Source organism: Typopeltis vanoorti, chromosome 5 (assembly GCF_054136105.1).
Source record: "Typopeltis vanoorti isolate ZY-2024b chromosome 5, IOZ_Tvanoo_1.0, whole genome shotgun sequence".
Classification (NCBI taxonomy): Eukaryota; Metazoa; Arthropoda; class Arachnida; order Uropygi; family Thelyphonidae; genus Typopeltis; species Typopeltis vanoorti.
The window spans coordinates 12,062,200-12,090,087 of NC_143553.1; the positions used below are offsets into that span (position 1 = coordinate 12,062,200).

Consider the following 27,888-nt stretch of genomic DNA (forward strand, 5'->3'; position numbering starts at 1 on the left):
AGACCCAATGGATCAGTTGCTAGTGACAAAGAAATGAATCACCAAATAATGATGATGGGTGAGAAAAGAGAAACCATAATGAGGAACTTTAATTATTCAAACACTCATTGGGTAAGAGTAAAATCTCATAATTAGAATAAACTGAATTTTTTGAGCTGTTGCAAGGCAACTACCTCAAGTAGCATGTGACAGAAGTAACTCAAGGTTAAAGAGTGTTAGATTTGATTATAGTGTCAGAAGGAGTTTCAGTCAAAGATGTAACTATTCTGCTTCCATTTGGTGACAGTGATCATGCAATACTTACTTGGGAAGTGACTAAATTCATGAATGTTCTATTCAGAAAAGGTTTCATGCTGAACTACAAAGCAGGAAATTAAGACTAACTGAGTAAAATGCTGGGTTCTGCACCACAGTATCAGTTATTGGATGAATAAAAATATCGACAGCACATGGGAAGGATTTAAAAAATAGGTAACTGAGGCAACATCAGAATGTATTGCTAGAGGTCAAAGAATAACTAGGGAAGGAATGAAGTGGACATGTAATTTATTTAAGGAAACAATTTGTAAAAAAATAATGATGTCGAAGGAATACCATGTGCATAAGGGCAGTATCAGTTATGAAAATTAGAAACAGCAGGACAGAATAGTCAGTTGTTGTATGAAAAACAAGTCCGGGTATGAAAAGAAACTGGTTCTGTAAGCTGAAGACAATCACAAAGAAATTTATTGTTATGCTACCAGTAAAACAAAGAATTAATGCGAAAGAATAATTCTGATGAATGCAGATGATGTACAAGTGAACAGATGCAGAAAAGGTTATTCAATTACTGCTTATGATAAGTGATGACCTATGTCCTCTAAGAGTGGAGAATTTGGAAGGAAGTGAGACAAATGATTTTGAGAGCGTATGGTGTGAGGTAGAGGTAGGCAAGACAGGATATTTAGTGGGGTGTTGCTACAGACCCAGGAGCACAGAGGATGGGGACCAGGAGATGTTTAGACAGCTAAGTTTGGCAAGTGCAAGAAGAATGATTGTTATGGGAGATGTTAACTTCAGTAGTATAAATTGGAGAGAGGAAGATGCATGTAGCAATAGGGGAATGGAATTTCTAGAATTCTTGAGGGACAAATGTCTTAGGCAACATGTAACAGAGGGAACAAGAGGTTCAAAAATTTTGGATTTGGTTATAGCATCAGAAGAGTTGATAATAACTGAGTTGACGTCTCTCCCACCCGTTGGAGAGAGTGACCATATGGTGTTGACTTGGAAAATGAATAGACATGCAGGAGTATCAAAGAGACGGGAACTTATGTGGAATTATAAGGCAGGTGATTATAATAGTCTTAGACGTCAACTTCGGGAAGTTTCATGGAGGGAGGAATTGGAAGGCCGGGATATCACCAGTGCGTGGGAAATTGTGAAAGAATATTTGTTATCAGCAATGGTAAGTTGTATACCACGAGTGAAGAAGAGGACGCAATTTGGAGTAAAGTGGATGACAAACAATATTAAACAGGAATTGCATGCGTAAAAGAGGCTATGGAAGAGATATAAGGAGATAGGTGAAGAGATGCATGAGGAATATAAGACACAGGCCAGAAGAGTGACTAGTGTGGTAAGGAAAGCGAAACTGGAATATGAGAGGAGATTGGCCATAAGATCCAAAGAAAATCCTAGGGAATTTTTTAGCTATGTGGCCAGTAGGAGGAGAAATGACTGTGGAAGAATGATATTGTGGGATAAAAATGGGAATAGAGTGACTGATGCAGAGGACATAGTGGAATTGTTCAATGAACACTTTATTGGAGTATTTCATCCTAGAGGAGTCAGTTTTAATGCTAGAGGGATAGGACTGGTACGAGGTCTGGAGGTACAGGAGGAGAGTGTGTTTCAGATACTGAGTACTCTGGATGTCAGTAAAGCTGTGGGACTGGATGGTATTTCGCCACGAGTTTTGAGAGAATGTGCTAGGGAATTGACAGTACCTTTAACGTGGCTTTTCAATGAAAGTCTGGCTTTGGCAAAGGTGCCCAGGGAATGGAAGGAAGGTAAGATAGTGCCATTGCTTAAGGGTGGTAACAGACTGGAAGTGTCTAATTATAGGCCAGTCTGTGTGCCATCAGTAGTTGTTAAGATCTTGGAGAAAGTAGTGAGGGACCGTGTACAGCATTGGGCAGATGAGGGTAATGTTATCTGTGAGAATCAACATGGATTTGTGAAAGGACGCTCTTGTTTTAGCAATATGCTAGCCTTTTATAATAAAGTTACAAGAACATTAGATGAGGGAAAGGCATATAGTGCAATTTTCTTAGACTTGGCGAAGGCATTTGACAGGGTGCCACATGATAAGCTGATATTTAAGTTGCAGCACATGGATCTGGATGTCAGATTGGTCAACTGGATTCAGGATTGGCTGTCTGATAGGTATCAGAGAGTTGTGTATGGTGGAGCAGTTTCCAGGAGGCAGAGGGTTACAAGTGGGGTCCCACAGGGCTCAGTACTAGGACCTATATTGTTTAACCTTTATATCAATGACATAGCCAGTGGATTGCAGGGGGATATTCAGTTGTTTGCAGATGATGCGAAGCTGGGAAGGATTATTAGTAATAGTGCAGATGTGGTAGCCCTGCAAGAGGATTTAAATAAGCTGGATAGATGGGCAAATGAATGGGGTTGTCAGTTTAATGCAGCAAAATGTAAGGTCTTGAGGTTTGGGAAACATTGATGGGATGCTGCATACTCTATGGGAGGAGTTATACTGGAGGAAGTAGGGGAGACAAGAGATATGGGGTTGATGATTGATAGAAACCTGAAGTTTAGGGGACATATTGCGTATGGACATATAGAGATAAGAGGGTTATCATTCCGTTGTATAAGTCTCTGATCAGACCACACTTAGACTATTGTTCTCAGATTTGGTCCCCAGGATTTGAAGGGGATAAATTAACTGTGGAAAGGATACAAAGACGGATGACAAAGATGGTTTCAGGACTGTACAAGGATAGTTATGAGGATCGGCTGAGAGAATGTGGACTGCAGAGTTTGGTGGATAGAAGAAGAAAAGGCAATAAAAAAGTATTTACATGCTTTGTAGACTTTCACAAAGCCTTCAATAGCATTGAACAAAACATCATCTGGGCTATACTGGTATCATAATAGATAAGCTTAGTTGCTGACAGTTATTCATTACTTATTTTTAACGACATTAACATCACCAAACAATTTTATCAAAAGATGGTTTATTAACTGAATTTCAAATCAGCATTATCAGAGCACAACACAGCCAGTATAAGCGATAGTGAGTAAGTGAAACAATACAACTGTAATGGACAAAAGATCTAGTCCTATTTTGGTGCCCTCTAATTTTTTTTACAACCTGTAATGTTGTAAAAAAAACATTACAGCTATGTGGAATTGCTCTTACAATAACAGTCTCCCAAATTTTTGGAAAATTAATGCACCCATATTTGTTTAGGTTAGGAGAATTCTTCAAAACCATGGCTGACTCAAAAAAATAATCTTTCAGATCTATAATGGCTTCTAAATAGCACATTTGTTTTCTTCCATCTAATCCTGTGTGAAAGGGTATCCAACACGTGGGCTGCTAGTCCTGATGTTTTTGTTTTCTGAGTTTTGTCTATTTTCTTTGCATGTGTGCAGTATGAACTGAAAGAAGGTAGGCAAGTTTTTATATATAATATAGACAAGTTTTTAATATATATAATTTTCGATAAATTTATAACTTTTTTGTCCATATTTACAATGGGATAACACTATTATCATTGAAGGAATTAAGCCTCATCTTCCTCTTCCAAATTTCACACACCTGACTAATTCAAATATACCAACCAAATATAGCATAAAGCAAATACATTGTCCCCCACTCTGCACTGCACAGATTTGGTTACAATTCATTGATAAATTAAAGTATTCAGAGTTATCCTACAATTAATTGCATTAGACCAATAATGATGAGCACTGATGTGCTGTACACTCTTAAAACTTTCATACATCGATAAAAATGCAATCGTATGGTCAAACTGACGTGAATTTTGTAGAGCGGGTTGCATAAGTCATGACAGCACACCCAACTGAAATGGGCATGCGACACTACTGATCAGCAGTTAGTAATATCCAAGAAATTTGCAAAACTAATGCTCACCAAAAGACAGAGATAAAATGTCTATTACTCATTGATTTACAATGTGTCACGTTTAGTCAACATGGATACTTATAGGATTTGATTTTTTCTATTAGATTTTTCATGAACTATTTCAAAAAATTAAAAGCATTTTACAATCTATGAAAGAAGACAATATTCCTTTTTCAGAAAATATTGTGGTGTCTATAAAATGAACTGTTTTGGGGACAAGATTTACATAAGAGATTGAGAGAAGCATTATCAGAGCACAACACAGCTAGTATATGCGATAGTGAGTAAGTGAAACAATACAATTGTAATGGACAAAAGATCTAGTCCTATTTTGGTGCCCTCTAATGTTGTAAAAAAAAAACATTACAGCTATGTGGAATTGCTCTTACAATAACAGTCTCCCAAATTTTTTGCAAATTGATGCGCCCATATTTGTTTAGTTAGGTGAATTTTTCAAAGTCATGGCTTTGAAGAATTCTCCTAAGAATGCCATATTTTGAGATATGTCATCAGTAATTCTGATGCTATATCTCAAAAATGAACTCCTGTCATGTCACTTCAAGGAGTGTAGTGAGGTGGCATGCTCAGGCAGCAAATCTGAACAGCAATCATAGTCTTCTTTTATATATTATTTGGAAATAACTTGTCTGGTTGTGCAGAATACTGAACATTTTCTATGTCAAAATCAGTTATTCAAAAATAGTAAACTATTAATGTAACATTCTTTCTTTTAAGATTACATGGTGATCAGATTATTTTATTAATTACTAATAAAATAAAACTTGACATTTCGACCCCTATATCGAGGTCATCATCGGAAGAATACAACTGTATAAGCAACCAAGCTACATGCTCATGGCCTGTATACCGGTAAAGTAAATCTACGTAGTTAATAAATCCTTTTTCCTAGCCTGACCTCCAGTGATAAAAAAATAAAATAAAAATTAAATAAAATAAAATAAATTTAAAAAAAAAAAAATATATATATATATATATATATATATTATAAATAAATAAATACAACTACAATAAACTGCTAAAGCCCTCATGTATTAATATTCTTCTGGATAGTTCTGATTGTTATAAAATGATTTCTTTCAATTGCTGTTGAATGTTCCAAACACTTCACCAGGTTGTCTTCTTGCAGTGGGATTTTTCTAAGGCTAGTTTAGGTTGTTATACAGGTTGTAGATGGGTCCTCCACATTCTTGAAATGGTTAGGCCATCATTTTTGTTGAGATTTGGGTTGTGTTTGAGCATTTCACGACTCTTTAAATTTTCTCTCAAACAAGGTTTTGGTGCGGTGTAGGGACTTGGTATTTTTCCAGTCAATTCTGTGGTATGTTTGGAGTGCGTGGTCAGAAAGGCTGGTTTTACCAAAATGGAGGTATTTAATGTGTCGTTTGTGTTCGTCATGTCTGATTGGGATAGTTCTCCCTGTTTCCCCTATGTATGGTATGTTACATGTGCATTGTATTTTGTATACCCCTGGGTGTGCTAGGTGTGGAAGAGGATCTTTAGAAGAACTGAGTAGGTGTCTTAACTTATTTGGGGGTTTAAAGGTGGTTTTAATGTTGTATTTGCGAAGTGTTCTGTCTATTTTTTCTGAAATGCCTCTAACATAAGGAATGGAAATAGCATTCTTGAAATCTTTTTTGTTCTTACTGGTATCTTTATGGAGGATCTTGTGAATAGTTTTTTTACTGTATCCATTTTTGATAAATGTTTGGTTGATGATCTTGTATTCCTGGTTTAGAGCCTGTTCATTAGAACAAATAGTTAGGGCTCTGTGTTTAAGGGTGCTTACAGTTTTTGTGTTGGGTGGTGGTGGTAAGAATTTTTGTGTATGTATTGGCCTGTGTGTGTAGGTTTGCGGTAAACTGAGAAGGAGAGATAGCCAGAGGGAAGACGTGTGACAAGTGTGTCTAGGAAAGGAAGAGAGTTGGTTTTTTTTTTTCCATTTCAATGGTGAATTGGATACGTTTGTGTTGTTTGTTTAGGTGGCTAAGGAATATATTTAGAGCTTCGCGGCCGTGGGGCCAAATGGCGAAAATATCATCGACGTATCTGAGCGAAATTTTGGGCTTTAGACATGCTGTCTCTAGAGCACGTTGCTCAAAGTCTTCCATATAAAAGTTAGCTATTGGGGGAGAAAGTGGTGAGCCCATTTTGAAGGTAAAAATTGTTTTGCCACACGAAATATCCGGAGCGGAGTACATGGGCAAAGAGGGCCACGATGTCATGTGGAAATATGGTCTGTAGGAGCAACATCGTGTCATTGATCGGGACATTAGTGAAAAGGGAAGTTATGTCAAAGCTGACTAATAAATCTTGGTTGTTGAGTGTAATGTTTTTAATTTTATTAATGAAATGTTGTGTATTTTTTATGTAGGAAGGGGACTGACCTACCAATTCCTTGAGTGAGGCAGCTAATTTTTTGGCTAAGTGATAATTTGGGCTGTCAATTCCTTCAACAATCGGATGAAGTGGTGTGCCTGGTTTGTGTATTTTTGGCAGGCCATAAATTCTGGGCGCACGGGCATATTGAGGTATTAATTATTTTGTTGTTTCTTCGGGCCATGTGTGGACGGATTTGATTAATTCAGTTGTTTTCTTTTTGTTATGTTTTGTGGGGTTGTAGTTTACCATTTGGTAGGTGTTGTGGTCCAATATTAAATGGTTAATTTTTTCAATGTATGGTATACGGTCTAAAAGGACAGTGGCATTGCCTTTATCTACTTTCGTGATTATAATGTGTTGGTTATTTTTTAAGGATTTAAGGGCTAGATTTTCGGTTTTGTTTAAGTTGGTGCTAAGTTTTTTGTTTGAATTTAGTTTCCATTCCTCCCCACCATTCTGGCTGATAAAATACGAATGGAAACATTGTGTATACTAAATTCAAACAAAAAACTAAGCACCAACTTAAACAAATCCGAAAATCTAGCCTTTAAATCATTTTACAACAATCAGAACTATCCAGAAGAATATTAATACATGAGGGCTTTAGCAGTTTATTGTAGTCGTATTTATTTATTTATAATATATATATATATATATATATATATATTTTTTTTTAATTTATTTTATTTTATTTTATTTTTTATCACTAGAGGTCAGGTTAGGAAAGAGGATTTATTAACTACGTAGATTTAGTTTACCGGTATACAGGCCATGAGCATGTAGCTTGGTTCCTTATGCAGTTGTATTCTTCCAATGATGACCTCGATATAGGGGTCGAAACGTCAAGTTTTATTTTATTAGTAATTAATAAAATAATCTGTTCAACACGTGTTTTTGTGTCCCTAAATTTACAAATATGAGTATTAATGTAACAGATGAGTCACACACATAATCTGCACTCAATTCTAAAATGTTACTTATTTAATAAAAAAATAAATAAATACATAAATAAAAACATGCAACTGTTACGGTCTTCAGCAAGTCATAAACTTTTACATTTAGTACTTTCTAGCTATCATATATATTCATCATGATAAACCTGCTAAAAGAAAGAGGGAACAAAATATATACATAAGATAAGTGTAATATATAAAATAAATAAATATCACTGCTTTACTTTAAATAAAAATGAAATGAGATATACAGGGTGGCCATAAAATAACTTTCCCTCTTTGGAGGCATCTGTAGCTAAAACCAATAAACGGAATGAGACCAAATTTTATATTGAGACTTTTGAAGGCATGGGGAGATGATTTCTGCAAAAAAAAATTTAGTACCGAAAGTCGCCGATATGGGAAATTTTGGCGCTGCCAGAACCAAAAACAAGCGGATAATTACATTAAAGGTAGATAAAATGGAATAACATTTCGACATCGTAAGTGACAGTCATGCCACTCATTCCAGCTGGATATGTGCCACGTTATAATGATAATAATAATAAACTAAAACAACAACTAGCAAGAGACACAGAAATTAATGTTTTATTCATCAGAATCACGGTCCCCTGGACCACATACACGATTTTCAATGTGCTGACCGTTCTTGTGTACAACAAATTGCATCCGGTGTGCGACATGCTCTACAACTGAGCGAAAGCAGTGCTTCCTGCACTGCTTTCTGTCCTCTGTCAGGTCTAACTCCTAGTGATTCAGTTTCTTCAAACTTCTTAATCATAGCTCTCAATGCTACAGCTGACGTAGGACCTATACGCAGGTTATGAAGCCTTCTAAATTCCCGAAAGGCCGCTACGGAATTGCACTGTTTAAGGTAAAACATCTTAACAAGTAAAGCACACTGAGGCAAGGTAGGATGCATATTGAGCACAATGTCAGTCATTCAAATAACTGCCTGAACGTTCCCAATCCCGTTTTAAGTGGAATTGGTGGTGCTGCTGTCACGTACGCACAGTAAAATTTGCATAATTCTTTTTACCTGTGTTTACTGCAAATATCTGACTGCTTTCGGCTCCACCAGTACCAAAATTTCCCCTATCGGCAACTTTTGTTAGTAAATCTTTTTTTTTTGCGGAATTCATCTCCCCATGCCTTTGAAAGTCTCAATATAAAATGTGGTCTCGTTCCGTGTATTAGTTTTAGTTACAGATACCTCCAAAGAGGGAAAGTTAATTTATGGCCACCCAGTATATATATATATATATACAGGGTGTTCGGGATAAATTTGACATATTTATAATTAATTATATTTTTCCGTAAGTTACATGTATTAACACACACTTCTCTTCATTTAAAAGTTTGGACCCTTCTTCATTCATATACAAGATGTCAGAAAGGATGGATAGCTGGAACCCACCTGAATCATGGAAGAGAATAACTTGTATCATGATGATTCGTGCCCGCCATCAAAATAAGGATATTACGACTGCTGCCCAATGCTCCCTGAATACAGTAAAAACAATCAGGCATGAACTAGAGACTTGCAATGGTGACTACGAGGATGTAGCAAGAAGAAAGATCCCTAGCAGACGATCTGATTGCGTTCGTACAGCAGAATTCCTCGCAAATCTGCAGGAACAGGTGTTGAAGAACCCTGGCATTGGAATTCAGGCTTTGTTCGTGGAGTTGCTAACTGTAGTCAAGCCCTGGATAACAAGGGTAGCCAATGGTAGGCCGTATGTATGGCAGCAGGATTCGGCCCCTTGCCACACCTCTGGGAAAAGTCAAAAATGGTTGTCTGAAAATTTCTACGACTTCACCAGTCCAAATGTTTGGCCTCCAAACTCCCCAGACCTTAACCCCATGGATTATTTTGTATGGGGCGCAGTTGAAAAAGACACCAATCGCACTTCCAGTAATACAAAAGCCCAGTTAATGGATAAAATTAAAACAGTTTTTGCGGCCCTTCCCAGGGAGACTGTAGCATCAGCTTGTTCGAGGTTCCGAAGCAGAATTGAAGCTGTGATCGATGCTAATGGTGGTTATTTTGAGTAAATCTTGTTGATAGTATTGTAATTAACTCTGCCTGTAATGTTTTTTTGTCAATTCATTAAATTTAATAGATACAAAGAAGATTTTCTTTTTCCTTACGAAACTGTCAAATTTATCCCGAACACCCTGTATATATATATATATATATATATATGGACACAAACACTTTTTTAACTGATTTCTGTCTGTTGCAATCTTTAGAAAAAACAGGATCAAAGTAGCTATGCTAATGAAACATGGCAAACAAAAATGCCTACCAGCCAATGGTTTCCCAAGAAATCGATGTGGTTAATTTTGTTTTCATTGCACTATCCCAGATATCTTCTGAAGTTCCTCCTCCAAATGTTGAACTGAGAGGTGATTCAATAAAGCCTTCATCTTCAGAACTATTTTCTGTTGCCTAGAAAAGAAATTTTTATGGCTTGGAAATATCTGAAATACCTAATTTCTTTATGGTAGAAAGATTTATCCATGATACAGCTAACTAGCAAAGAATCAGCAAATATTTTTATTCAATTTACAACTTTTCATAAATTTCACTGATAAATTCAGTGCACAGCAGGAAATTATTATATATGGATTAGCAAAGAGCATAAAGCGAAATATATAATTTCTCCAGTGAGTCAAAATACTATGATTTCACACTTATAAACATTTAACTTATAAACTTAAAAGAAATAATAGGATATCCCCAGATAAACTTATTTTTGAACATGAATATTTATGTGTAATTAATTTATGAATAAAATTAATTACACAAAGCAGATGTCAGAACTTCAAAACTAGTACATATAAACAAAGTGGCCAGAAAAAACAATTGTATTAACTAATATGACAGCAAATAGTTGTTGCTGTCACATTCTGTGGCATAACATGTGTACACCAACTTTGTTGAGGCTTCTTTAGATTTTCTTATAAAAGAGTTATCATCAATATGAGGAATGTCTGTTTCTTGACGAACTATTTGGCGGCATATGTTTGTTGTATAGAAAGCTAATCACGATTTGTGCTTTCTTTATTTTTCAACATATTTTACATGTTCCGGTGTGAGTATCTCCAGACTATCTCATCTGGAGAGATTAGAATCCTCATCCACATCCTTCCATGAAAAACAGAAGTATACAAAATTCATTGCTCTTGTGATATTTGTTATGTAGGACAAATATGATGGTATGGACATATACTCATGTCTGAACATGAAACGATGCTGAGAAAAAATGAAAGTGCAGATCAGGATGTCCAAGAATGGTAAACTACCAGTCTGGTACATTATGAATACATTATGAAAAATTATGATGTTAGAGCAAAACTTTAGTTTAATATAAACCAAAACGAACATGCGAAGTTTCGACCTTCATATCAAAGTCATTATCTGGAGTATACACATATATATAAAGAAACAAGCTGCACTACAATCTACAAGGTTTGCTAAAGTTACTGACCAAACGTTACAACCATTGGCCTGACCTCTGGTGAAAAAAAACTTCACTACATCAAAGCTAGAGTCCTATTATTATTATTATTATCTATTAGGTTACAAAATTAAATTTAGCTGGAAAGCAACATGTTTATATATATATATGTAGAAAGTTTTTTTACCTTGGGTATATACTATGTTTAAGATACCAAGCAATTTTATAAGCTAGGTTTTAATCCTTTTTTCCCAAGTAAGTCAAGTATGTGTCTGCACATAGTGAAATTCTGAGGCCACTCTTGGTAAAGGTGGAGTTAGCTCCGATCACTTTCCTTAGTATTTTCCCCTAATGCCAAGGTACTTCAACCTTGGCATTTTTAGGTCTGGCTCCCACTGACGAGACCTCAATAAAGGTTGAAACCGGTCTAGGTATTGACGCATAGTAGGTAGGTACTAGGTAGTAGGCGCATACTTGACTTACTTGTCTGTTTGCTTACTTGGGAAAAAGGATTAAAACCTAGCTTATAAAATTGCTTGGTATCTTAAACATATATATATATATATTAAATATTTGGTGTAGATTTTGGTAAAAAATATATTAAATCAAGTTGGTGTAGGGTGTTGTGATAGCGTGATCTGAGAGGCCTGCTTCACCAAAATTGTTATACTTAATGTACCTTTTTTTTTTTTTTTTATGTAATAGGGATTGTACATCCAGTTTCACCAATATAAGGCAAGTTACAGGTGCAGTAGATGCAATAAACTCCCGGATGTGCCAATGGAAAGAGAGGATCCTTAGAGGAGTTCAATATGTTTTTTAATTTTATAGGTGGTTTAAAAGTGGCATTAAGATTAAATGGTGTAGAATTCTATTAATTTTTTCTGATAACCCTTTAATGCATGGGATAGCTATGGTTTTACTGCAATCTATATTCTTTTTTGATGAAGTTTTATGAAGAACTTAATAGTATTTTTGTTATAGCCATTATTTCTAAATGTAATGCTAATAATTTTTAATTCTTGTTTAAAAGCTTGTTCATTAGTGCAAATTGTTATAGATCTGTTTTTAAGGATGTTAGTGACTCCAAATTTTTGCAAAGGGTGGTGATATGAGTTAGCATGTATGTATTGGTCAGTATGTGTCAGTTTGTGGTAAACCGTGAAGGATACACTGCTGGAGGGAAGACGTGTGACCAGTGTATCCGGGAATGGGAGCAAGTTCTGATTTTTAATTTTAATAGTAAATTGTATGTGTTCGTGTTGTTTGTTTGAGTGGCTAAGGAACGTGTTTAAAGCTTGTCGACCGTGTGGCCAGATAACGAAAACATCGTCAACATATCTAAGCCACACTGCAGGTTTTCGAGTAAAGGTGAGCCCATGGCCGTACCTTCTTTTTGTGGGTAAAATTTATTTTGCCACACGAAGTAACCAGAACGTAGTACATGGACAAAGAGGGCCATAATGTCGGGTGGAAATTTGTTCTGTAGGAGAAGAATTGTGTCACTGATTGGGACATTTGTGAAAAGGGCGGAAACGTCAAAACTGACTAATAAATCATCTTTGCCTAATGTTATGTTTTTAATTTTGTTTAGTGTTGGGTGTTCTTTATATAGGAGGACGAATGACCTACCAACTCCATGAGTGTTGACACTAATTTCTTGGCTAGGTAATAATTAAGGCTGTCTATTCCTTCAACTATCGGCCGAAGCGGAACATTTTGTTTGTGTACTTTAGGAACACCATATATTCTGGAAGAACAAGCATAATGGGATATAAGTTTTTTAATAGTGTCTGATAGCCAAGAAGTGACAGAGTTAAGTAATTTCTCAGTTTTTTTCTTTATTCTGTTAGTTGGATTATAGTTTACAAGCTGATAGGTGCTGTTATCGGAGACTAGTTTGATTCACATGATGGATGTAAGTTGATATGTCAAGGACGACCATGGCATTACCTTTGTCCGATTTTGTAATAAACTACCAGCCTGGTAGTTTACCAATCTTGGACATCCTTCTTATGCGCACAACCTCTGGTAATTTATCAACCAGTGTTTATCTAAAACCTACCTTTACTGGCAGATAATACATTCATCAAAAGTCTGCTCATCACACTTCTCAAAAAATTGATGTTATCAAGTTTTTAGTTAATAGAGCACATAATGTGTGCTCCTCTCCCTGAAGCTTACAACAAGAACTTCTCACTATCAAAACTTTAATGGAATTTAATGGTTATAACCCTAATGAAATCCAGCAGATAATTGACTCCTATGTTCCAATACCTCAGGATTCTTCAACAGTTTCAATCCCTTATATTTCTGATATCTCTGAACCGATTGGTAGAAATTTTGAAGAAGTCTCACCTTATTCCAACATATTTCCTATCAACAAAATTTGTCATCTGTTGCCATCTACAAAAGACAAACTGTCACCTCTATCATTAGCTGGCGTTCTTCAAATATATTACAAATATGGAATCTGACATATTTTGGGCAGAAAGGCCGTTATGTGAAAAAAATAATTAATGAACATCAATATTATATTGAATACATTGTTGAATTTTGAATGAAAATATTTTTACTAAGAAATATCTCATTCAGAATTTAACAAGGAAAAAAAAACTTTTGTTTAAAGAATTGTACTAACACAAACTTTGTAATATTAATTAAAGGTGAAAGATGTCATTTTTTTGTAAAAAGATTATAATGTAAGAAGTTTCTCTATAAAGATATATGTTAGAGCATAATAACGAAGGATCAAAATCCATTAATGACAACCTCGGATAAATTGTGTAGCCGACGGCAATTTGCTTACGTGCGAACAGCAAGCGCACAATGTTTGTTCTGGGAAACCATACGGAAGATTCCAGGAAAGATAGGAATGAAGTAGGAGTCGGGCACAAAAAAAAAAAAAAAAAAAAAAAAAGGAAGTTTTGGGTGAAAGAGGGCGTTAGAGATACGGGTATTAAAGTTGGTTTGTCCCCCCCCCCCCATATGGAGCATTGCATTATATGGTTGTGAGACCTGGACACAAAGAAAACAAGACAGCAAAAAGTTAGAGGCATTTGAACTTTTCCTGGAGAAAAATGATGAAAATTAGTTGGACAGAAAGAAAAAGTAATGAAGTTCTGAATATCGTTCATGAAGAGCAGCCACTAAAACCACATCAATAACAGAAGAAGCAGCCTAATTGGATAGATACCATCTGAGGTATGGGGGACTGACTACAGAAATAATGGAAGGAACTGTAAAAGGAAAGAGGCCATGAGGCAGACCAAGAATTTCATATATAAATAACATAATGATGCTAACCGGTGCAAAGAGTTATGAAGAAATAAAAAGGAGGTCACAAGACATAATGTTATGATGTGCTGCTATAACTAACCAATCTTCGGATAGATGCACCAAAGCAGAAGAATAAGAAGTTATAACCACATGCACTATATGGGCAGAAGCAAATTTCACAAACATAAAATTTGATTTTAAGTTGCGTGGTGAAAAATATATGAAAAGATAAAGGGTTACTACAATTTGTAGACTGTGTTATAATCGAAATCGCGTTGTATAAGTACCACGTTGAACAAGGGTTACTACAATTTATAAACCGTGTTATATCGAAACCACGTTGTAAAAGTACCACATTATACAAGGATTACCTGTATTACAAACAGAAGCAGGCAACAAAGATAGAAAGTGCATAATGCCACAACCACTTCCAAGTACATTTCTGTTCAATAAGTTTCTTAATTTAGTAAGACCTCTGTTTTTACAGTGACACTGCACTCCACCAGAATTTGTATTCATATTATCAATGCAAAAACAAATAATTTTATCTTCAATGGTGAAGTTGCTTTAAATGAATGTAAAATAGCATTCACAATAATCTCAGATGTTTCACTTGGAACAGAATAAAGTTCCCAAAGCCTTACTTTGATCCCATGAATTGGATTAAATAAGCCAAACCATTATTCAAATTAACCTAACTGATTTTCTATTGGCACATTAGTAAGAGATAGCAACTTTCCAGCAGATCAGCACATCAAATACTTCTCCAAACACCCTTACTTAAAGGAGTTAGCTGTCCCATTCTAATATTGCGAAACTTATGGAGTATTCATAATTACAGAATAACATATAAGCCATAGTAAATAACTATTTTGTTATGTAAATATTTCATCTTATGTATCAGACATCATCAGTACAATTATCGAACAACAATAGGAATTGAATTAAAGAACAGTAGCACACATGTTTAAATTGGAATCCCTCAATGTATACAGTTGCATGCTTATGAATTAAAACTAATGGGCTGAACTTAAACCTAATTAAATTAAATAAAAATATAACAGATAAATGTATTTAATACTATTGAGGAATGACAATTTCCAACAAACTTTTGGAATAATGAGACAATCGCTCTGATTAAGATTAGGTCTATGAAGCAAGGCTTCAGCAATTTTTAATATGAACGTTCATGTTTATATATGGATCAATGCAACAGCTTAGTGTTTTGCCACTGGATCCTGTCATTAGCATTTTCAATTTCATGTTGTGCAAAGACAGATTTGTGAAGTTTCATAAGACAGATGTGGTCTTGATGTTCAGAGATATGTTTATTTATAGATCTTCCTGTTTGCCCATAGTAAGACAAATTGCAAGTTAATTTGTGATCCCACATTTGTAAGCTTTTCACTAGAATTATAACAATAGATTAGAAACAAGACTAGATTCAATACAATCCTCTGAACAGGCTGATTTCAGAAAGAACTTCAATAAATTTAGTTTAATCCTTTATTCAAGTGTAGGCAAACAAAGCTTGCGCCTGAAAATATCTTCAGGACTGAGGCAAAGTGTTACATCTGTTGGCAACTCAGAGCAAATGTCTCATCTCTCCTTGTCTTAGTATCTCCCATAATGCAAAGCACATCTCCTTGCAGACATGTATAATGCTATGCATTAAGGGAAGGGCCACTACCCAGACCGGTTTCGAACTTTATTGAGGTCTTTTCAGTGGTAGGCAGACCCAGAAGTGGTGATACCAAGGCAGAAACAATGGAGAGGTCAAATTTACCTATAAGAGTTGCCAGAGGGTGTACCACCTTATTATTAAATTACTCTGGATTTAGAGAAAGGTATTGGAGGTTTATTTTGCACTTGGTTAGAATACAATAAATTTAGTTTAATCCTTTATTGCATAGCATTATATACATGTCTGCAAGGAGATGTGCTTTGCATTATGGGAGATACTAAGACAAGGAGAGATGAGAGCTTGGTCTACCTTTGCTACGAGTTGCCAACAGATGTACCACCTTGCCTCAGTCCTGAAGATATTCAGGTGAAAACTTCGTTTGCCTACACTTGGATAAAGGATTAAACTAAATTTATTATTGTCTAACCAAGTGCAAAATAAACTTCCAACAGAAAGAACTTCAGTACAATAGATAATATTCAATCAATAAGCCTGCTTACTGAAAAATGCAATGAACACAACCTTCCTCTTCACATGGCCTTCATAGATTTTAAAAAAAAAAGCTTTTGATTGCATAAAAACATCTTCAATAATAGAAGCTCTCTGAGAGAGATGAAATAAGAGATGAGATATGAAATAAGCGAAAAATTTCACATAAATCAAGGAATAAGGCAAGGAGATGTCATTTCTCCTAAACTCTTCACATTAACATTAACACTGGAACATCATCAAATTCCTAATATGTACCCTCAAGGGGTGTACAGGATTGATAGTACTGCATGAAAAACTAACGCCATTACTAACTTCCCATCTACAATTTTCCTCCAAATAAATCTGTTACCTGTCAAGACTCCAACATTGTCAGATCTTATATTTCTGTCTTCTAAGGAACATTTTACTGTATCAATCCACCTATATCTTGGTCTTCCTCTGGGTCGTTTTCCTGCCAACCTGGCAAAGAATACTTGTTCTGCTAATCTTTCCTCTCCCATTCTGTTTAAGTGACCATACCATCTGAGATTAGCTCTGCTAACACATTTCTGGATGCTAACAATATTAAGTTCTTTCCTAATATCTTCGTTTTTAATATGATATTGCCACATATGCCATCTGTTCACCCCTCTAATCTTTCTCAGGACTGTCATATCTGTGGTCTCTAGTCTTTGGTGTAGTGTTTTATTTCTAACCCATCTCTCAGATCGATAAGTTCAAATTGGTTTGAACACTGTTTTGTATACAGCTAATTTAGTGTTTTGACTAATTTCTCTCTTATTCCATATTTAATTTACCATCTTCACTAAAAATTGTGCCTAAGTAGCTGAAATGTTTTATTTGTTCTATAGGTTCTCCATTCACAATGCAGTTCATATTTTTAATGCTTCTGCCTATTTTCTTTGTCTTGTTATTGCTGACCTTCATACCAAATCTATTACAAGAGTTATTCAATTTAGTCAGGGAATCTTGCAGAATTGTAGATTTATTTAGAAGTATAACATCATCTGCATAGAGTAAAGAGCTGAGATTAACATCTCCAATTTTGATATCACGTTTAATACCACTTTTCTTCATAATGTGATCCATATAGATAAAAATAATAGAGGGGATAATGTTCATCTTTGTCTGACACCAGATTTAACATAAAACCATCTTCCTGTACTTCCTTCAATTCTAATTGCTGACTTAGAACTCAAATAAAGACTAAGTATTGCTTGATATGACAATGGAACATATGATGTAATTTAGAATGGTCCAATAAAGGAGTCAGTATTCATGGAATTAAATTAAATAATCTAAGATTTGCTGATGATATTCTTATTATTGCAAAGTATAAGAAATATTTAAAAGAAATGATAGAAGATCTAACAACTAAATCACTAGAAATTGGATTAGACATTAATTCTGAGAAAACCAAAATAATGACAAACCGAAAAGGATACAATGAAAGATGCAATGTTAAGATAAACAATAAATAAATTGAAATAGTAGATTATTAAGTATTCTTAGGAAAATTGTTAACAATGAAGAAACAAGGAGTCATGCAAGAAGTGGAAGGAAGAACAGGGATAGGATGGGCAGCTTTTGGAAAACTGAAGAGATTTTTAAACAGCAAAATAAAACCTGAGAACAGAGCAAGACTGGTCAGCCAATGTGTACTGCCTGTTATGACATACAGAGCAGAAACCTGGCTCAAAAAAGGAAACAATAGATAAAATGCAAAAAACAGAAAGAAGAATGGAAAGATGTCCGCTAACCATAAGACTCAGAGATAAAATCAAAAATGAAGAAATAAGAGCTAAAACAAAATTTTTAGATATTGGAGAAAACATACTTTGAAAGAAATGGAAATTGAGGGGGGGGGGCCACATTGCAAGACTGAAGAACAATAGATGGATAAAAGTTTTACTGGAGTGGGCCATATGAAGGTGAAAGATCAGCTGGAAGACCTGAAAGAAGATGGTCAGATGATATAAGAAAAACAATTGCACCTCTTTAGCACCAACAAGCTGCTGACAATGTTTCTAGTATAGAAACAGATGGAGAGAATTGGAAGACACCTATAGCCAGAAGTAGCTATAAAAAGGGTTAAAAGAAGAAGACGAGTTACACAGACATGGTATTTCATATTCTCCAGGTAGCATCATTGGTGAGAGTTTGTCTTTTGGATAAGGTAGCAAGTTGTGTATTCGGTTGATGGGTTTACAGGTAGCAATGAGTTGATATTTTTTCATAATTTTTGACACATGTTCAGAGATGCCTTTAATATATGGTATAGGAGTCCTGTGGGCTACTTCTTGTCTAGGTTGATTTATAGGAGAGTGGTTGATTATGGATATAATCAACCACTGTATATCAACCACCTTACTAAACAGATATAATCCAAGAATAACACAAGAAATAATCAAGATGCCCGAAATACTAACTAATTGAAATTCTCCAGTTGTTATTCTTATTGTTTGATGATGAATAATGTCTAGCCATTGCAGGGTAGTTTCTCTAGCAGAATCATAAACTTATGACCCAACATCAAGTTTTGATCTAATCAGTGCCTTGTACAATCAAAGTAAAGAATAACAGTCAGCATCCCAAGAGGTGCTAGATAGGACATAAAAGATGTTCATTGCTTTTCAGCACTTGTCTTGCAAATGACGTACATGAGGGATGAAAGTGGTTTCTTGTCAAAAATAGCCCAAGAACTTGGCTTCTGGTGCAACTGGGATCAAAGTTTGTCCGAGTCTGAATTCTGTACCGGGCTGAAGACCATGTTTGCATAAAAATGCACACAAACTGTCTTCTGCTGGGAAGATCTGAACCCATTTGCAAGCGCCCATTTTGAAAGATAGCCAATGGCTTACTACTGCTGCTGTCTTTATATAACCCTTACATGACGAATGATGTAAATTCATTCACATAGAGATCACTTACAGATGCACAAAACTGTTCAGTTATCGAGCGAACCTTGGCTGAAAAAGTGTGATACTTAAAACTGAACTCTTTTAGACTACCTCTTCTTAGGTGTATGGTAAGGACAGAGAAGTTCCTGCTTGGACTTGTAAGATTCAGTTGAATAAAAAGTTCTTGATAAAAAGAGGGAGATTCCTTCTTAGAGCAAAACTGTGTAGGTCTTTCAATATTCCATATCTCCAAGCAGTGTCATAAGCTTTTTCCATATTAAAAAAAAAAAAAAAAAAAAAACAATACTAAGTGCATCATTTTAGAAAGGCATCCCTAATGGATGCTTCCAGCCAGACAAGATGATCAGTTATGGAATGATATTTGTGAAAGGCAGATTGTGTTCCAGAAAAAAAAAAAAAAAAAAGGTTTCTCTCCAAAAGCCATAATAGATGATAGTTAACCATTTTTTCCAGGATATTGCAAATGCAACTGGTCAGAGAAATGGACAGTAGTTTACTAAGGAATTCGAATCATTCCCTGACTTGGGCATGGAATAATAGCCTTTTCCCAGGTATCCAGAAACCTGTTCTCACAAAAACTTCTGTTGAAAAAAATGTGCACTAGTTGATCCATAGCAGATGGTAACAGATGTTTTACCATCTCATAATGGATGATGGTACGTGGTCTAACAGCAGTTAATGACATTTACATAAAACAGCTTCTTCTTGTCAATAGCTTTTCTGCTTTTATTTTTTGGCAAGGAACTTGAGGGGGGGGGGGGGTAAGAAGATACTGCTGATATATATACATTTTTTTTTGTCAGCAATTGTGCATCCATTACTGTTTATTTTTATTTATTTATTTTTTTTATTTTTGGATTCAGATGGTCCAAGGACAGTTGTGGTGATACTGCATCAGTAAATTATTGTAGCAGGATACAAGTTAAAAAATAGTAAATATGGCATAAATAATATAGATATAAATGTATTTCTAAAAGAAACATGCATAAAAGCAATTACATAAAAAATAGATAAAAATCAAGTATAAAAAGAAATGAAAAAGCATAAAAAGTGGAAAAGTTCATAAAGCATAAATGATCTATAAATGGCCAAATATTTTGATTTGTCTATAAAAATTTAAAAGCAAACGAAACATCTGGTGAGCCTGATACAATCTATCTGAGTGTATAGTACTAAGACAGATTATGAATATGGCTAAAATAATAACTACACTCATTGGTGAAATGAGGACAGTCAATTAAAAGATGATGAATAATGAATGCAGCACTACAAAACTTGTAAACAGACACATTATCACTCTATCAACAGAAAGGACTGTGTGAGCTGAGTATGATTATGTGGAACTAAGCAAGTACAATTTCCTCTGTTTGAACAAAGCACAGGCTAGACTGTTATAATTTATTTAAATTAAGGGGATATTAAATCCCACATTGTTTTAAAACAAGATTAATTTGGTCTAGCTACTCACTGATGAAGCCTCAATAAAGGCTGAAATGATTCCAATCTTTGAGTTTTGTATTCGGTTTTAAAACAATGTGGGATTTAATATCCCCTTAATTTAAATAATGTTTATATCGCCAAAATGAAGCCTATTGGCTCTTTATATTTAAAGAGACTGTTATAATTTAATTTCAGGCTTAATTTGGTAGAGCTTACTGTTAGTGTCTTTATTCCAAGATGTCTGCCATTGGGACAGAAGTCTGTGTCCGATAATCTACTAGTAATCCGTGTATAGTACAGGCAGATGGTGGATGTATGAGAAATGAACTGACCAAGCCACAGCCTCAGTTCCCTTGATATCAACATGGCTTGCAATCCAACAGAACCATACGTGTAAGTGTAGCCTCCATAACTGAAAGAGGAAGTGTTGGATTCAAGAGAGCACTGGATGTTTTTGTAGATCTAGACTTTTTTACTGCCTGAAGAGAACTTCGTGAGACTGAATATATTAGGCAACTTTGGTAGCAATGCAATTTTATGTATTTTAGTGCAAGCTCTATCACATACAGCTCAACTGTCAAGTTGATACACTTCAGTGTGATTTGTGCAGATATAATGTTGTTTGGAAAAATGGCAGAAGATCCCATTAGGTGCTCCAATTTTGAACCAACCATGTTCAAAAGGCACAAAATCAGAGTATTCAATTCAATGAGGTTTAAAGAGCTGCTTAAAGAGGGCTGGAAATTTTCAACAAGATGTTAAAAAAAGTTATGTGCTAGTACATACGAGTGCCATGGTGGGAGTATGTTTAGTGAAGTAAGGACTATGTTGTCTTCTGCAATCTCTAGAGTAGGAGTGTGCAACTTATTTTTCATAATGGCCACAACTGTGCCAAGTAAAAGCATTGTTGGCCACATTATGCAAAAAAAAAAAAAAAAAAGGAAAAAGGGAAAAAAAACGTTAGTTTAATCAAAATAATTGCATTTCTACTTACTTTCAATGTGAAAATTGATGTGGTTTTTTATCTACAAGTTTTATGGAATTTGGCTTAATATCTATGCTCAATGAAATCTGTATCTAAGCTTTAGGAAATTTAGCAAGGAAAATGTTACTGCAGATAAACACAGAAATTAATTCTGAAATTGCTATCTTTAAAACTGGAAGGCTGATTTGTCAGAATAGTGAGCCACATCTTTTTGATAGAACATTTTTGTTTACCTTTTATGTGTTCTACACTTTGCAGGGTAAGCATCTCATCTTCAAATACATGCTTATGCAAAGACAAAACACTTGTAATTTCCTTATTGGAATTTGCTAAGTCAAACTGAAATGGACCATGTAAAAAAATCAAATATCAATTTCAAATTCAGAGAAATGAGATTCAAATGTTTGAGACAGATTTTTGATCCCATTTACATAGAGATAATCTTTAGCATCAGAGAAATCATAGTTCTTATTATTTTCTAGAAAATTATAACTTTGCAAAATGTGTCACATCATTCTTTTGGAATTGTTCCATATGGAGGTTTAGCTTTAATTAAAATTCACGAATAGACTGCAATTTCTCATTTATCATCAAAACTTATTCAAATTATTCAAATGAGCAATCATGTTGCACAGAAAGTGCATATCACATTTCAAAAGTGCAGTCACCACTTTTTTCTTCCAATACTCAAAAACCTGCTGATGAATGAGAGAGCTTCTACTTCTAACATAATTCACAATTTTTACAACAGTGTCCATCACATTTTTCAACTCATCACTTTTAGACATCTGAGCACATATTTTCCTGATGCAAAAATGCAATGGAAAGATGGCAGTGTGGACTTTACAATGTTTTTAGTTAAATGCTGCTTCAAATGAAAAACAAATCCTAATTTCACTTTAATCAGGTAGGAGCACCATGTTATGACAGAAACCATTTCTTTCTTTTTTTTTTTAAATCCAGGTTAAATTTTTTTAACATTTCAAGAAAGTTTTCAAACATGTCTTTTCCACAAGTCTGATCTTGCAATCCATAAACACCAAGCATTTCTTCCCTAACTTGAAGAGATGAAGTCACATATAGAAGTGAAAATGTCAGCTGCACAGTGTCACTAACATCTGACTCATCTACTGCTAAAGAAAAATACAAACAGTCTTTTAGTTGTTCAAGCAATTGATTTTCTATGTCTTTCGCTAACTCTGCAGACAATTGTTCTTAAACTTAATTGTAAATTATTTACCTTCTGAAAAATATATTATCTTTTATTTTTGAATCATAATTCTCCAACAGAGTTTCAATGACTACATTCATTATTTCTTTTACTAGTTCAGCATTGGAAAATGGTTTCTTTTCTTTTTTTCTTTTTTATTGAATTAAAATCCAAACTACTTTATAGCTAGCTAAAGTTACTAGTTCCACTGATGATAAAAATCTTTTCAATGCTCTCATTTGTTCATGAAGTTGTGCTTTGAGGCTGCTAATTTCATTAAACCAATTTTGACTATCAACTTTAAATTTGACACCAAATTCATTGTGAAAATTGTTGAAATGTTGCTTAAAATTGTATAGTTTATATCACTAAAAACTTTGTTACAGAAAAGTTACACAATGGCTTATTATTTACTTCGATCACTGTATTTGTATATATATATATATACAAAACTATAAGTTTATAATACAAATAAAATGAAACAATCAATTACTTTTAGCTTTTTCCAAAAACACTATTCTGTGTTGTCCACGTGGCCAATGGCCATGTGATTGCTTACCCCTGCTCTAAAGCTTGTAGGAGAGCTTCTACTCACAAGCCAAATAGTTTGTGAGTAAAAGTTACCATTGTTGACAAAAAAATAGTTGCCTTGTGGAATGTGGTGTCAACAATTTCATTTTCGTTACATATAAAAGAGACAGCTGTTGATGTCGACGAAACAAAGACGGCTCATTTACGTTGATGTACAGAATAGGGATAGGTAATGTTAGAAATGGTCCAGCTGTAATTCTGATGGCTTGATGGTAAATAGGGTCTAGCCACTGCAGATGCTGTCTCTTTGCCAGAAGTATAGACTTGGGAACCATAATCAAGTTTTGATCTTATGGATTATCAATGACTTGCTGCAACTGCCTTTTGACCTTCACATAATATGAGGGTGAAGATGGTGATGTCATCTGCACATAGAGGGCAGTACTTACTGTTGGAGGTAATTATTCTGTTATTGAAATGAACTAGATTGCAAACAAAAATTGCTAAAACTGAGCTTTGTGGGACTCTCTCATTTTGGGTACGCAGTCAGGAGAGAGTGATTCTCACTCTGGCATGAAAGATTCAGTTAGAAAATAAGTTATTGGTAAAAAGAGGGAGATTCCCTTTAGACCAAAATTTGTAGGTCTTTCACATTATAAATATCCAAGCAGTGTCATATCACTTTATCCGTATCAAAGAAAATCACAATTAGATGCTTACATTTAGGAAAGCATCTCTATAAATTAAAGATGCCAAGAAATTATATTCTTTGTTTCATCCTTTATCCAAGTATAAGCAAACACAGTTTGTACATGAAGTCACTTCATGACTGGACTACTAAAGCAACTGATGTGAAGTCATTAGCCTCTATATACAAGTAGCCCAGCTGCGAAGTAACTTCATACACAAACTGTGTTTGCTTACACTTGGATAAAGGAAAAAACCAAGAATATAATTTCTTGCATCTTTAATTTGTGGGGATACCTCAATAAAAGTCGAAACTGGTCTGGGTAGTGGCCCTTTCTATAATGTATAGCATTATACCTGTCTGTAAGGATATGTGCTTTGCATTATGGGATACTAAGGTAAATGATGTGACGTCATTAGCTTCCATATACAAGTAGCCCAGTTGTGAAGTGATTTTATGCACAAACTGTGTTTGCTTACACTTGAATAAAGGATTAAACCAAGAATTCTTGGCATCTTTAATTTATAGTATAACCTAATGAAAAAAAATTTTCAAGAAAGCATCTCTACTGGATGCCTCCAGCCAGACTAGATCATAGTAGTAGAATGATATTTTCAGAAGCCAAATTGTGTTCTGAAAAAGATTTTTTCTTTCCAGAAACCATAAAACATGAGAATTAACAATTTTTTCCAAAATCTTGCAAAAGGTTTCTTTTATGGTAGTTGATTGATTGACTTTATCACCTTTCTTTGGGATGAACTGGATATGGACCTGTTTCCATGTTGTATAGTAGATGCTAGTTGAACAAGATAGATTGAAGAGGCGATACAGGATATATGTTAGTTCTGGGGCAGAAGTTTTAACACAACAGAATGGGATAGGATCAGGGCAAGATGTCTTGTTTGTGTTCAGGTTATTAAGGATTTTTTCATATTTCTTTTTAGTGGAAGACTGTGGGCGACATATGAAGGGAGGCATTCTTAGTAGAGTGGAGGAACTTTGCCCAGCTAATCAATGCTGGAATTGGAAGAGAAGCACGATGCCAATCAGTTGGTTTTGTCTTTAGGTGAGGTAACTACAGTACCATCCGGATGTGAAAGTGGTGGAAACCTAAGCCTGCAGAAGTTGCACCCAACTTCCTTGGCAAGGGACCAGAAGGAGCGACTGCCATTTGGGAAGTAGGCGAGTTTGAAAACCAAGGCTTGGAATGGGCTGAGAATTTGGAGCGGAATAAGGGGTGAAAGCCTTTATTCCTGTGAGGATGATTTCTGTTATTCAGTCTGAGCAGGTGATCATCAGAAGAACTGAAGCAGTAGTTGGACCAGGGGAAGGAGGAATAGAAGTAATGGAGATCATCCCATTTGGCACCCTTATAGTGCCAAAGGAACATGAGGCTGTGAACTGGTGGGTGAAGATTATTTTGTGGCAATGAGTTACAAAGAGGAGAACTGATACATGGAAGGAGAGCTTGTTAGGAGGAGGTCAAGTGTGTTGGCAAATTGAAGAGCGTTGTCAGGTGTTTTGTTAGGATGCCAAACTGTAAAACTGAGCCTTGTGGGACTCAAAATACTAAACAGCAAAAAAAAAAGTAAATTTTAACTTTGAATGTTAGTAAAACTATGCACTTGAACTAAATTTTGATACTGGTATTTGTTTTTCCAGTGAAAATATCACTCTCCACTCCATTTTGAAATATTTGCACATTTTTCAAGTTTGTTGTCATTTCCTAATTATGTCGCATCTTGTACTAAAAAAAACAGCCAAATATTAATCAAAAATAAAAATGTTAAATTACCTTCTTCATTATTTGTGATAATTATTGTATTATCTCTTTTCAAATAGGCATTCAAATTTAATTACCAATAAATAAATTAATAAAAAATGGAACAATGCAAAGTAATCAAACAGAAATTTCAGTGCAATAATCTTAGAAAGAGTAGACATTAAGTTGCATTAAAAGAGATTCTACAAATAAAATCAGAGTAAAGTGGGGAAAGAAGACCTAAATGAGATTAATCAAAAATGAAAAAAATACTATAACTGACAGCTCTCAATGAAATATGAATGGTTTCGAGTGCAAGAAATAAACTTTCAAAAGAAATTTCAGATTTATTAAGAAAACATGGAGAAATAAAGAAATCCAAAGAGAAATAAAGAAATTCAATAAAATACTCAGAATTAAACCAATCAGGAAAGAAAAAAAAAAGAAAGAAACAAATGACACATTAAAATAAAAAATATAAAAGTTATAAGAGCTTTGGGAATAGGGAAAAAAGAAATTGTTCCTCTAAAAGAAAAGGATAATAAAATAATCAGAGATATAAAAATAAAATTTTAATAATAATATAGGGCACTTAGCATATCACTAACAGTGCACAAAACATTTACAACAGTAATTAATAACAGAATAATACACTATTACAACTCGAAAGCAATAAGGCTGGCTGGGTTAATATGTAATTACAGTACATCGATCATATTTGCACTCTTAAGTATATTTATATATGTATAGTAACAGAAACAAAGAAAAAATAAAAAGGTACAAAAGAAACAAACAACCATATACAAATCTACAGTGGGGTAAAAAAAGAAGAAAGAGCAAAAGCAGGTATAATGATTATGGTACATAAATCCCTAAAGAACAATATTGTATATTACAACTATTTGAATGAAAGACTAATAGAAATTAGACTCAAGACATTAAGAGGCCACATAGCAATAATTGGTGCATATGCACTAGAAGAGGGAAAAGAAGAAAACAGTAATATATTTTATAAAGAATTACAGAATGCCATATATATTTTATAAAGAATTACAGAATGCCATAGATAAAACAAACAAAACTGACTATTTACTGCTAGCAGGAGATTTAAATGACAGAATAGGAAACAAAAAATACAAAACAAACATAGGTAAATTTAGCGAAGATACATGTAATCAAAATGGTTGCAGATTGCGCGATTTTGTAATTTATAATAATATGAGAATAATGAATTCAATGTTTAAACACAAGGAAATACATAAACATACTTGGTCAGCCAGAGGATACAAATCAGTAATTGACTACGTTATCACAAATTTTAAATTAGCAGAGTTAATTTTAGACGTAAGAGCATATCGAGGCTTTGAATTAAACTCTGATCATTATATGGTATCAGCAAAAATTCGTTTTAAACCAAAGTGGCTAAAAACACATAGAATTGAAAATTCTTACCAGCCAAGCTACAAAATTTCTTTATTACAGGATCCTCAAGTTAGACAACAATATCAAAAATGCACAAACTTAAAAACAGAAACCACACATGAATGGGAAAATCTGAAATAAATTCTCACAAAAGCAGTAACAGAAACCTTAGGAATAAAGCACAAATGGATTAGAAAAAGAGGACTATGAGACTGGAACAAATAAATAGAAAATATAATAAAAACCAAAAAGGACAGTTACCAGAAATGGCTAAATTCCAAAACAATAGAAGCAGAAATAGAGTATAAAGGAAAGTGCAATTGCAAAACGAGAAGTAAGGAAAAAAACATAGAAAAAGATGGAACAATTTCGTAACAGAACTAAAAGAGGATTTATTTAAGCCACAACCCAAAACCTATAAAGTAATAAAATACATGAATAAAGACATAAAAGAAAAGATAAATATACAAACAATAGATTTAGAAAAATGGGTGGCCTATT

General features: G+C 34.5%; 1 protein-coding gene across 2 annotated transcripts in view; it reads right to left on the minus strand.

The window, feature by feature from the left end:
- The window catches only part of LOC150106226 (gamma-tubulin complex component 6-like), a 909,633-nt gene that overhangs the window by 589,315 nt on the left and 292,430 nt on the right, over positions 1-27,888 (minus strand). For both annotated transcript variants that reach the window (XM_090392253.1, XM_090392252.1), the window contains one exon: positions 9,819-9,961. In XM_090392253.1, coding sequence (XP_090248379.1) covers positions 9,819-9,961 — 143 coding nt within the window. The remainder of the gene's footprint in view (positions 1-9,818; positions 9,962-27,888) is intronic.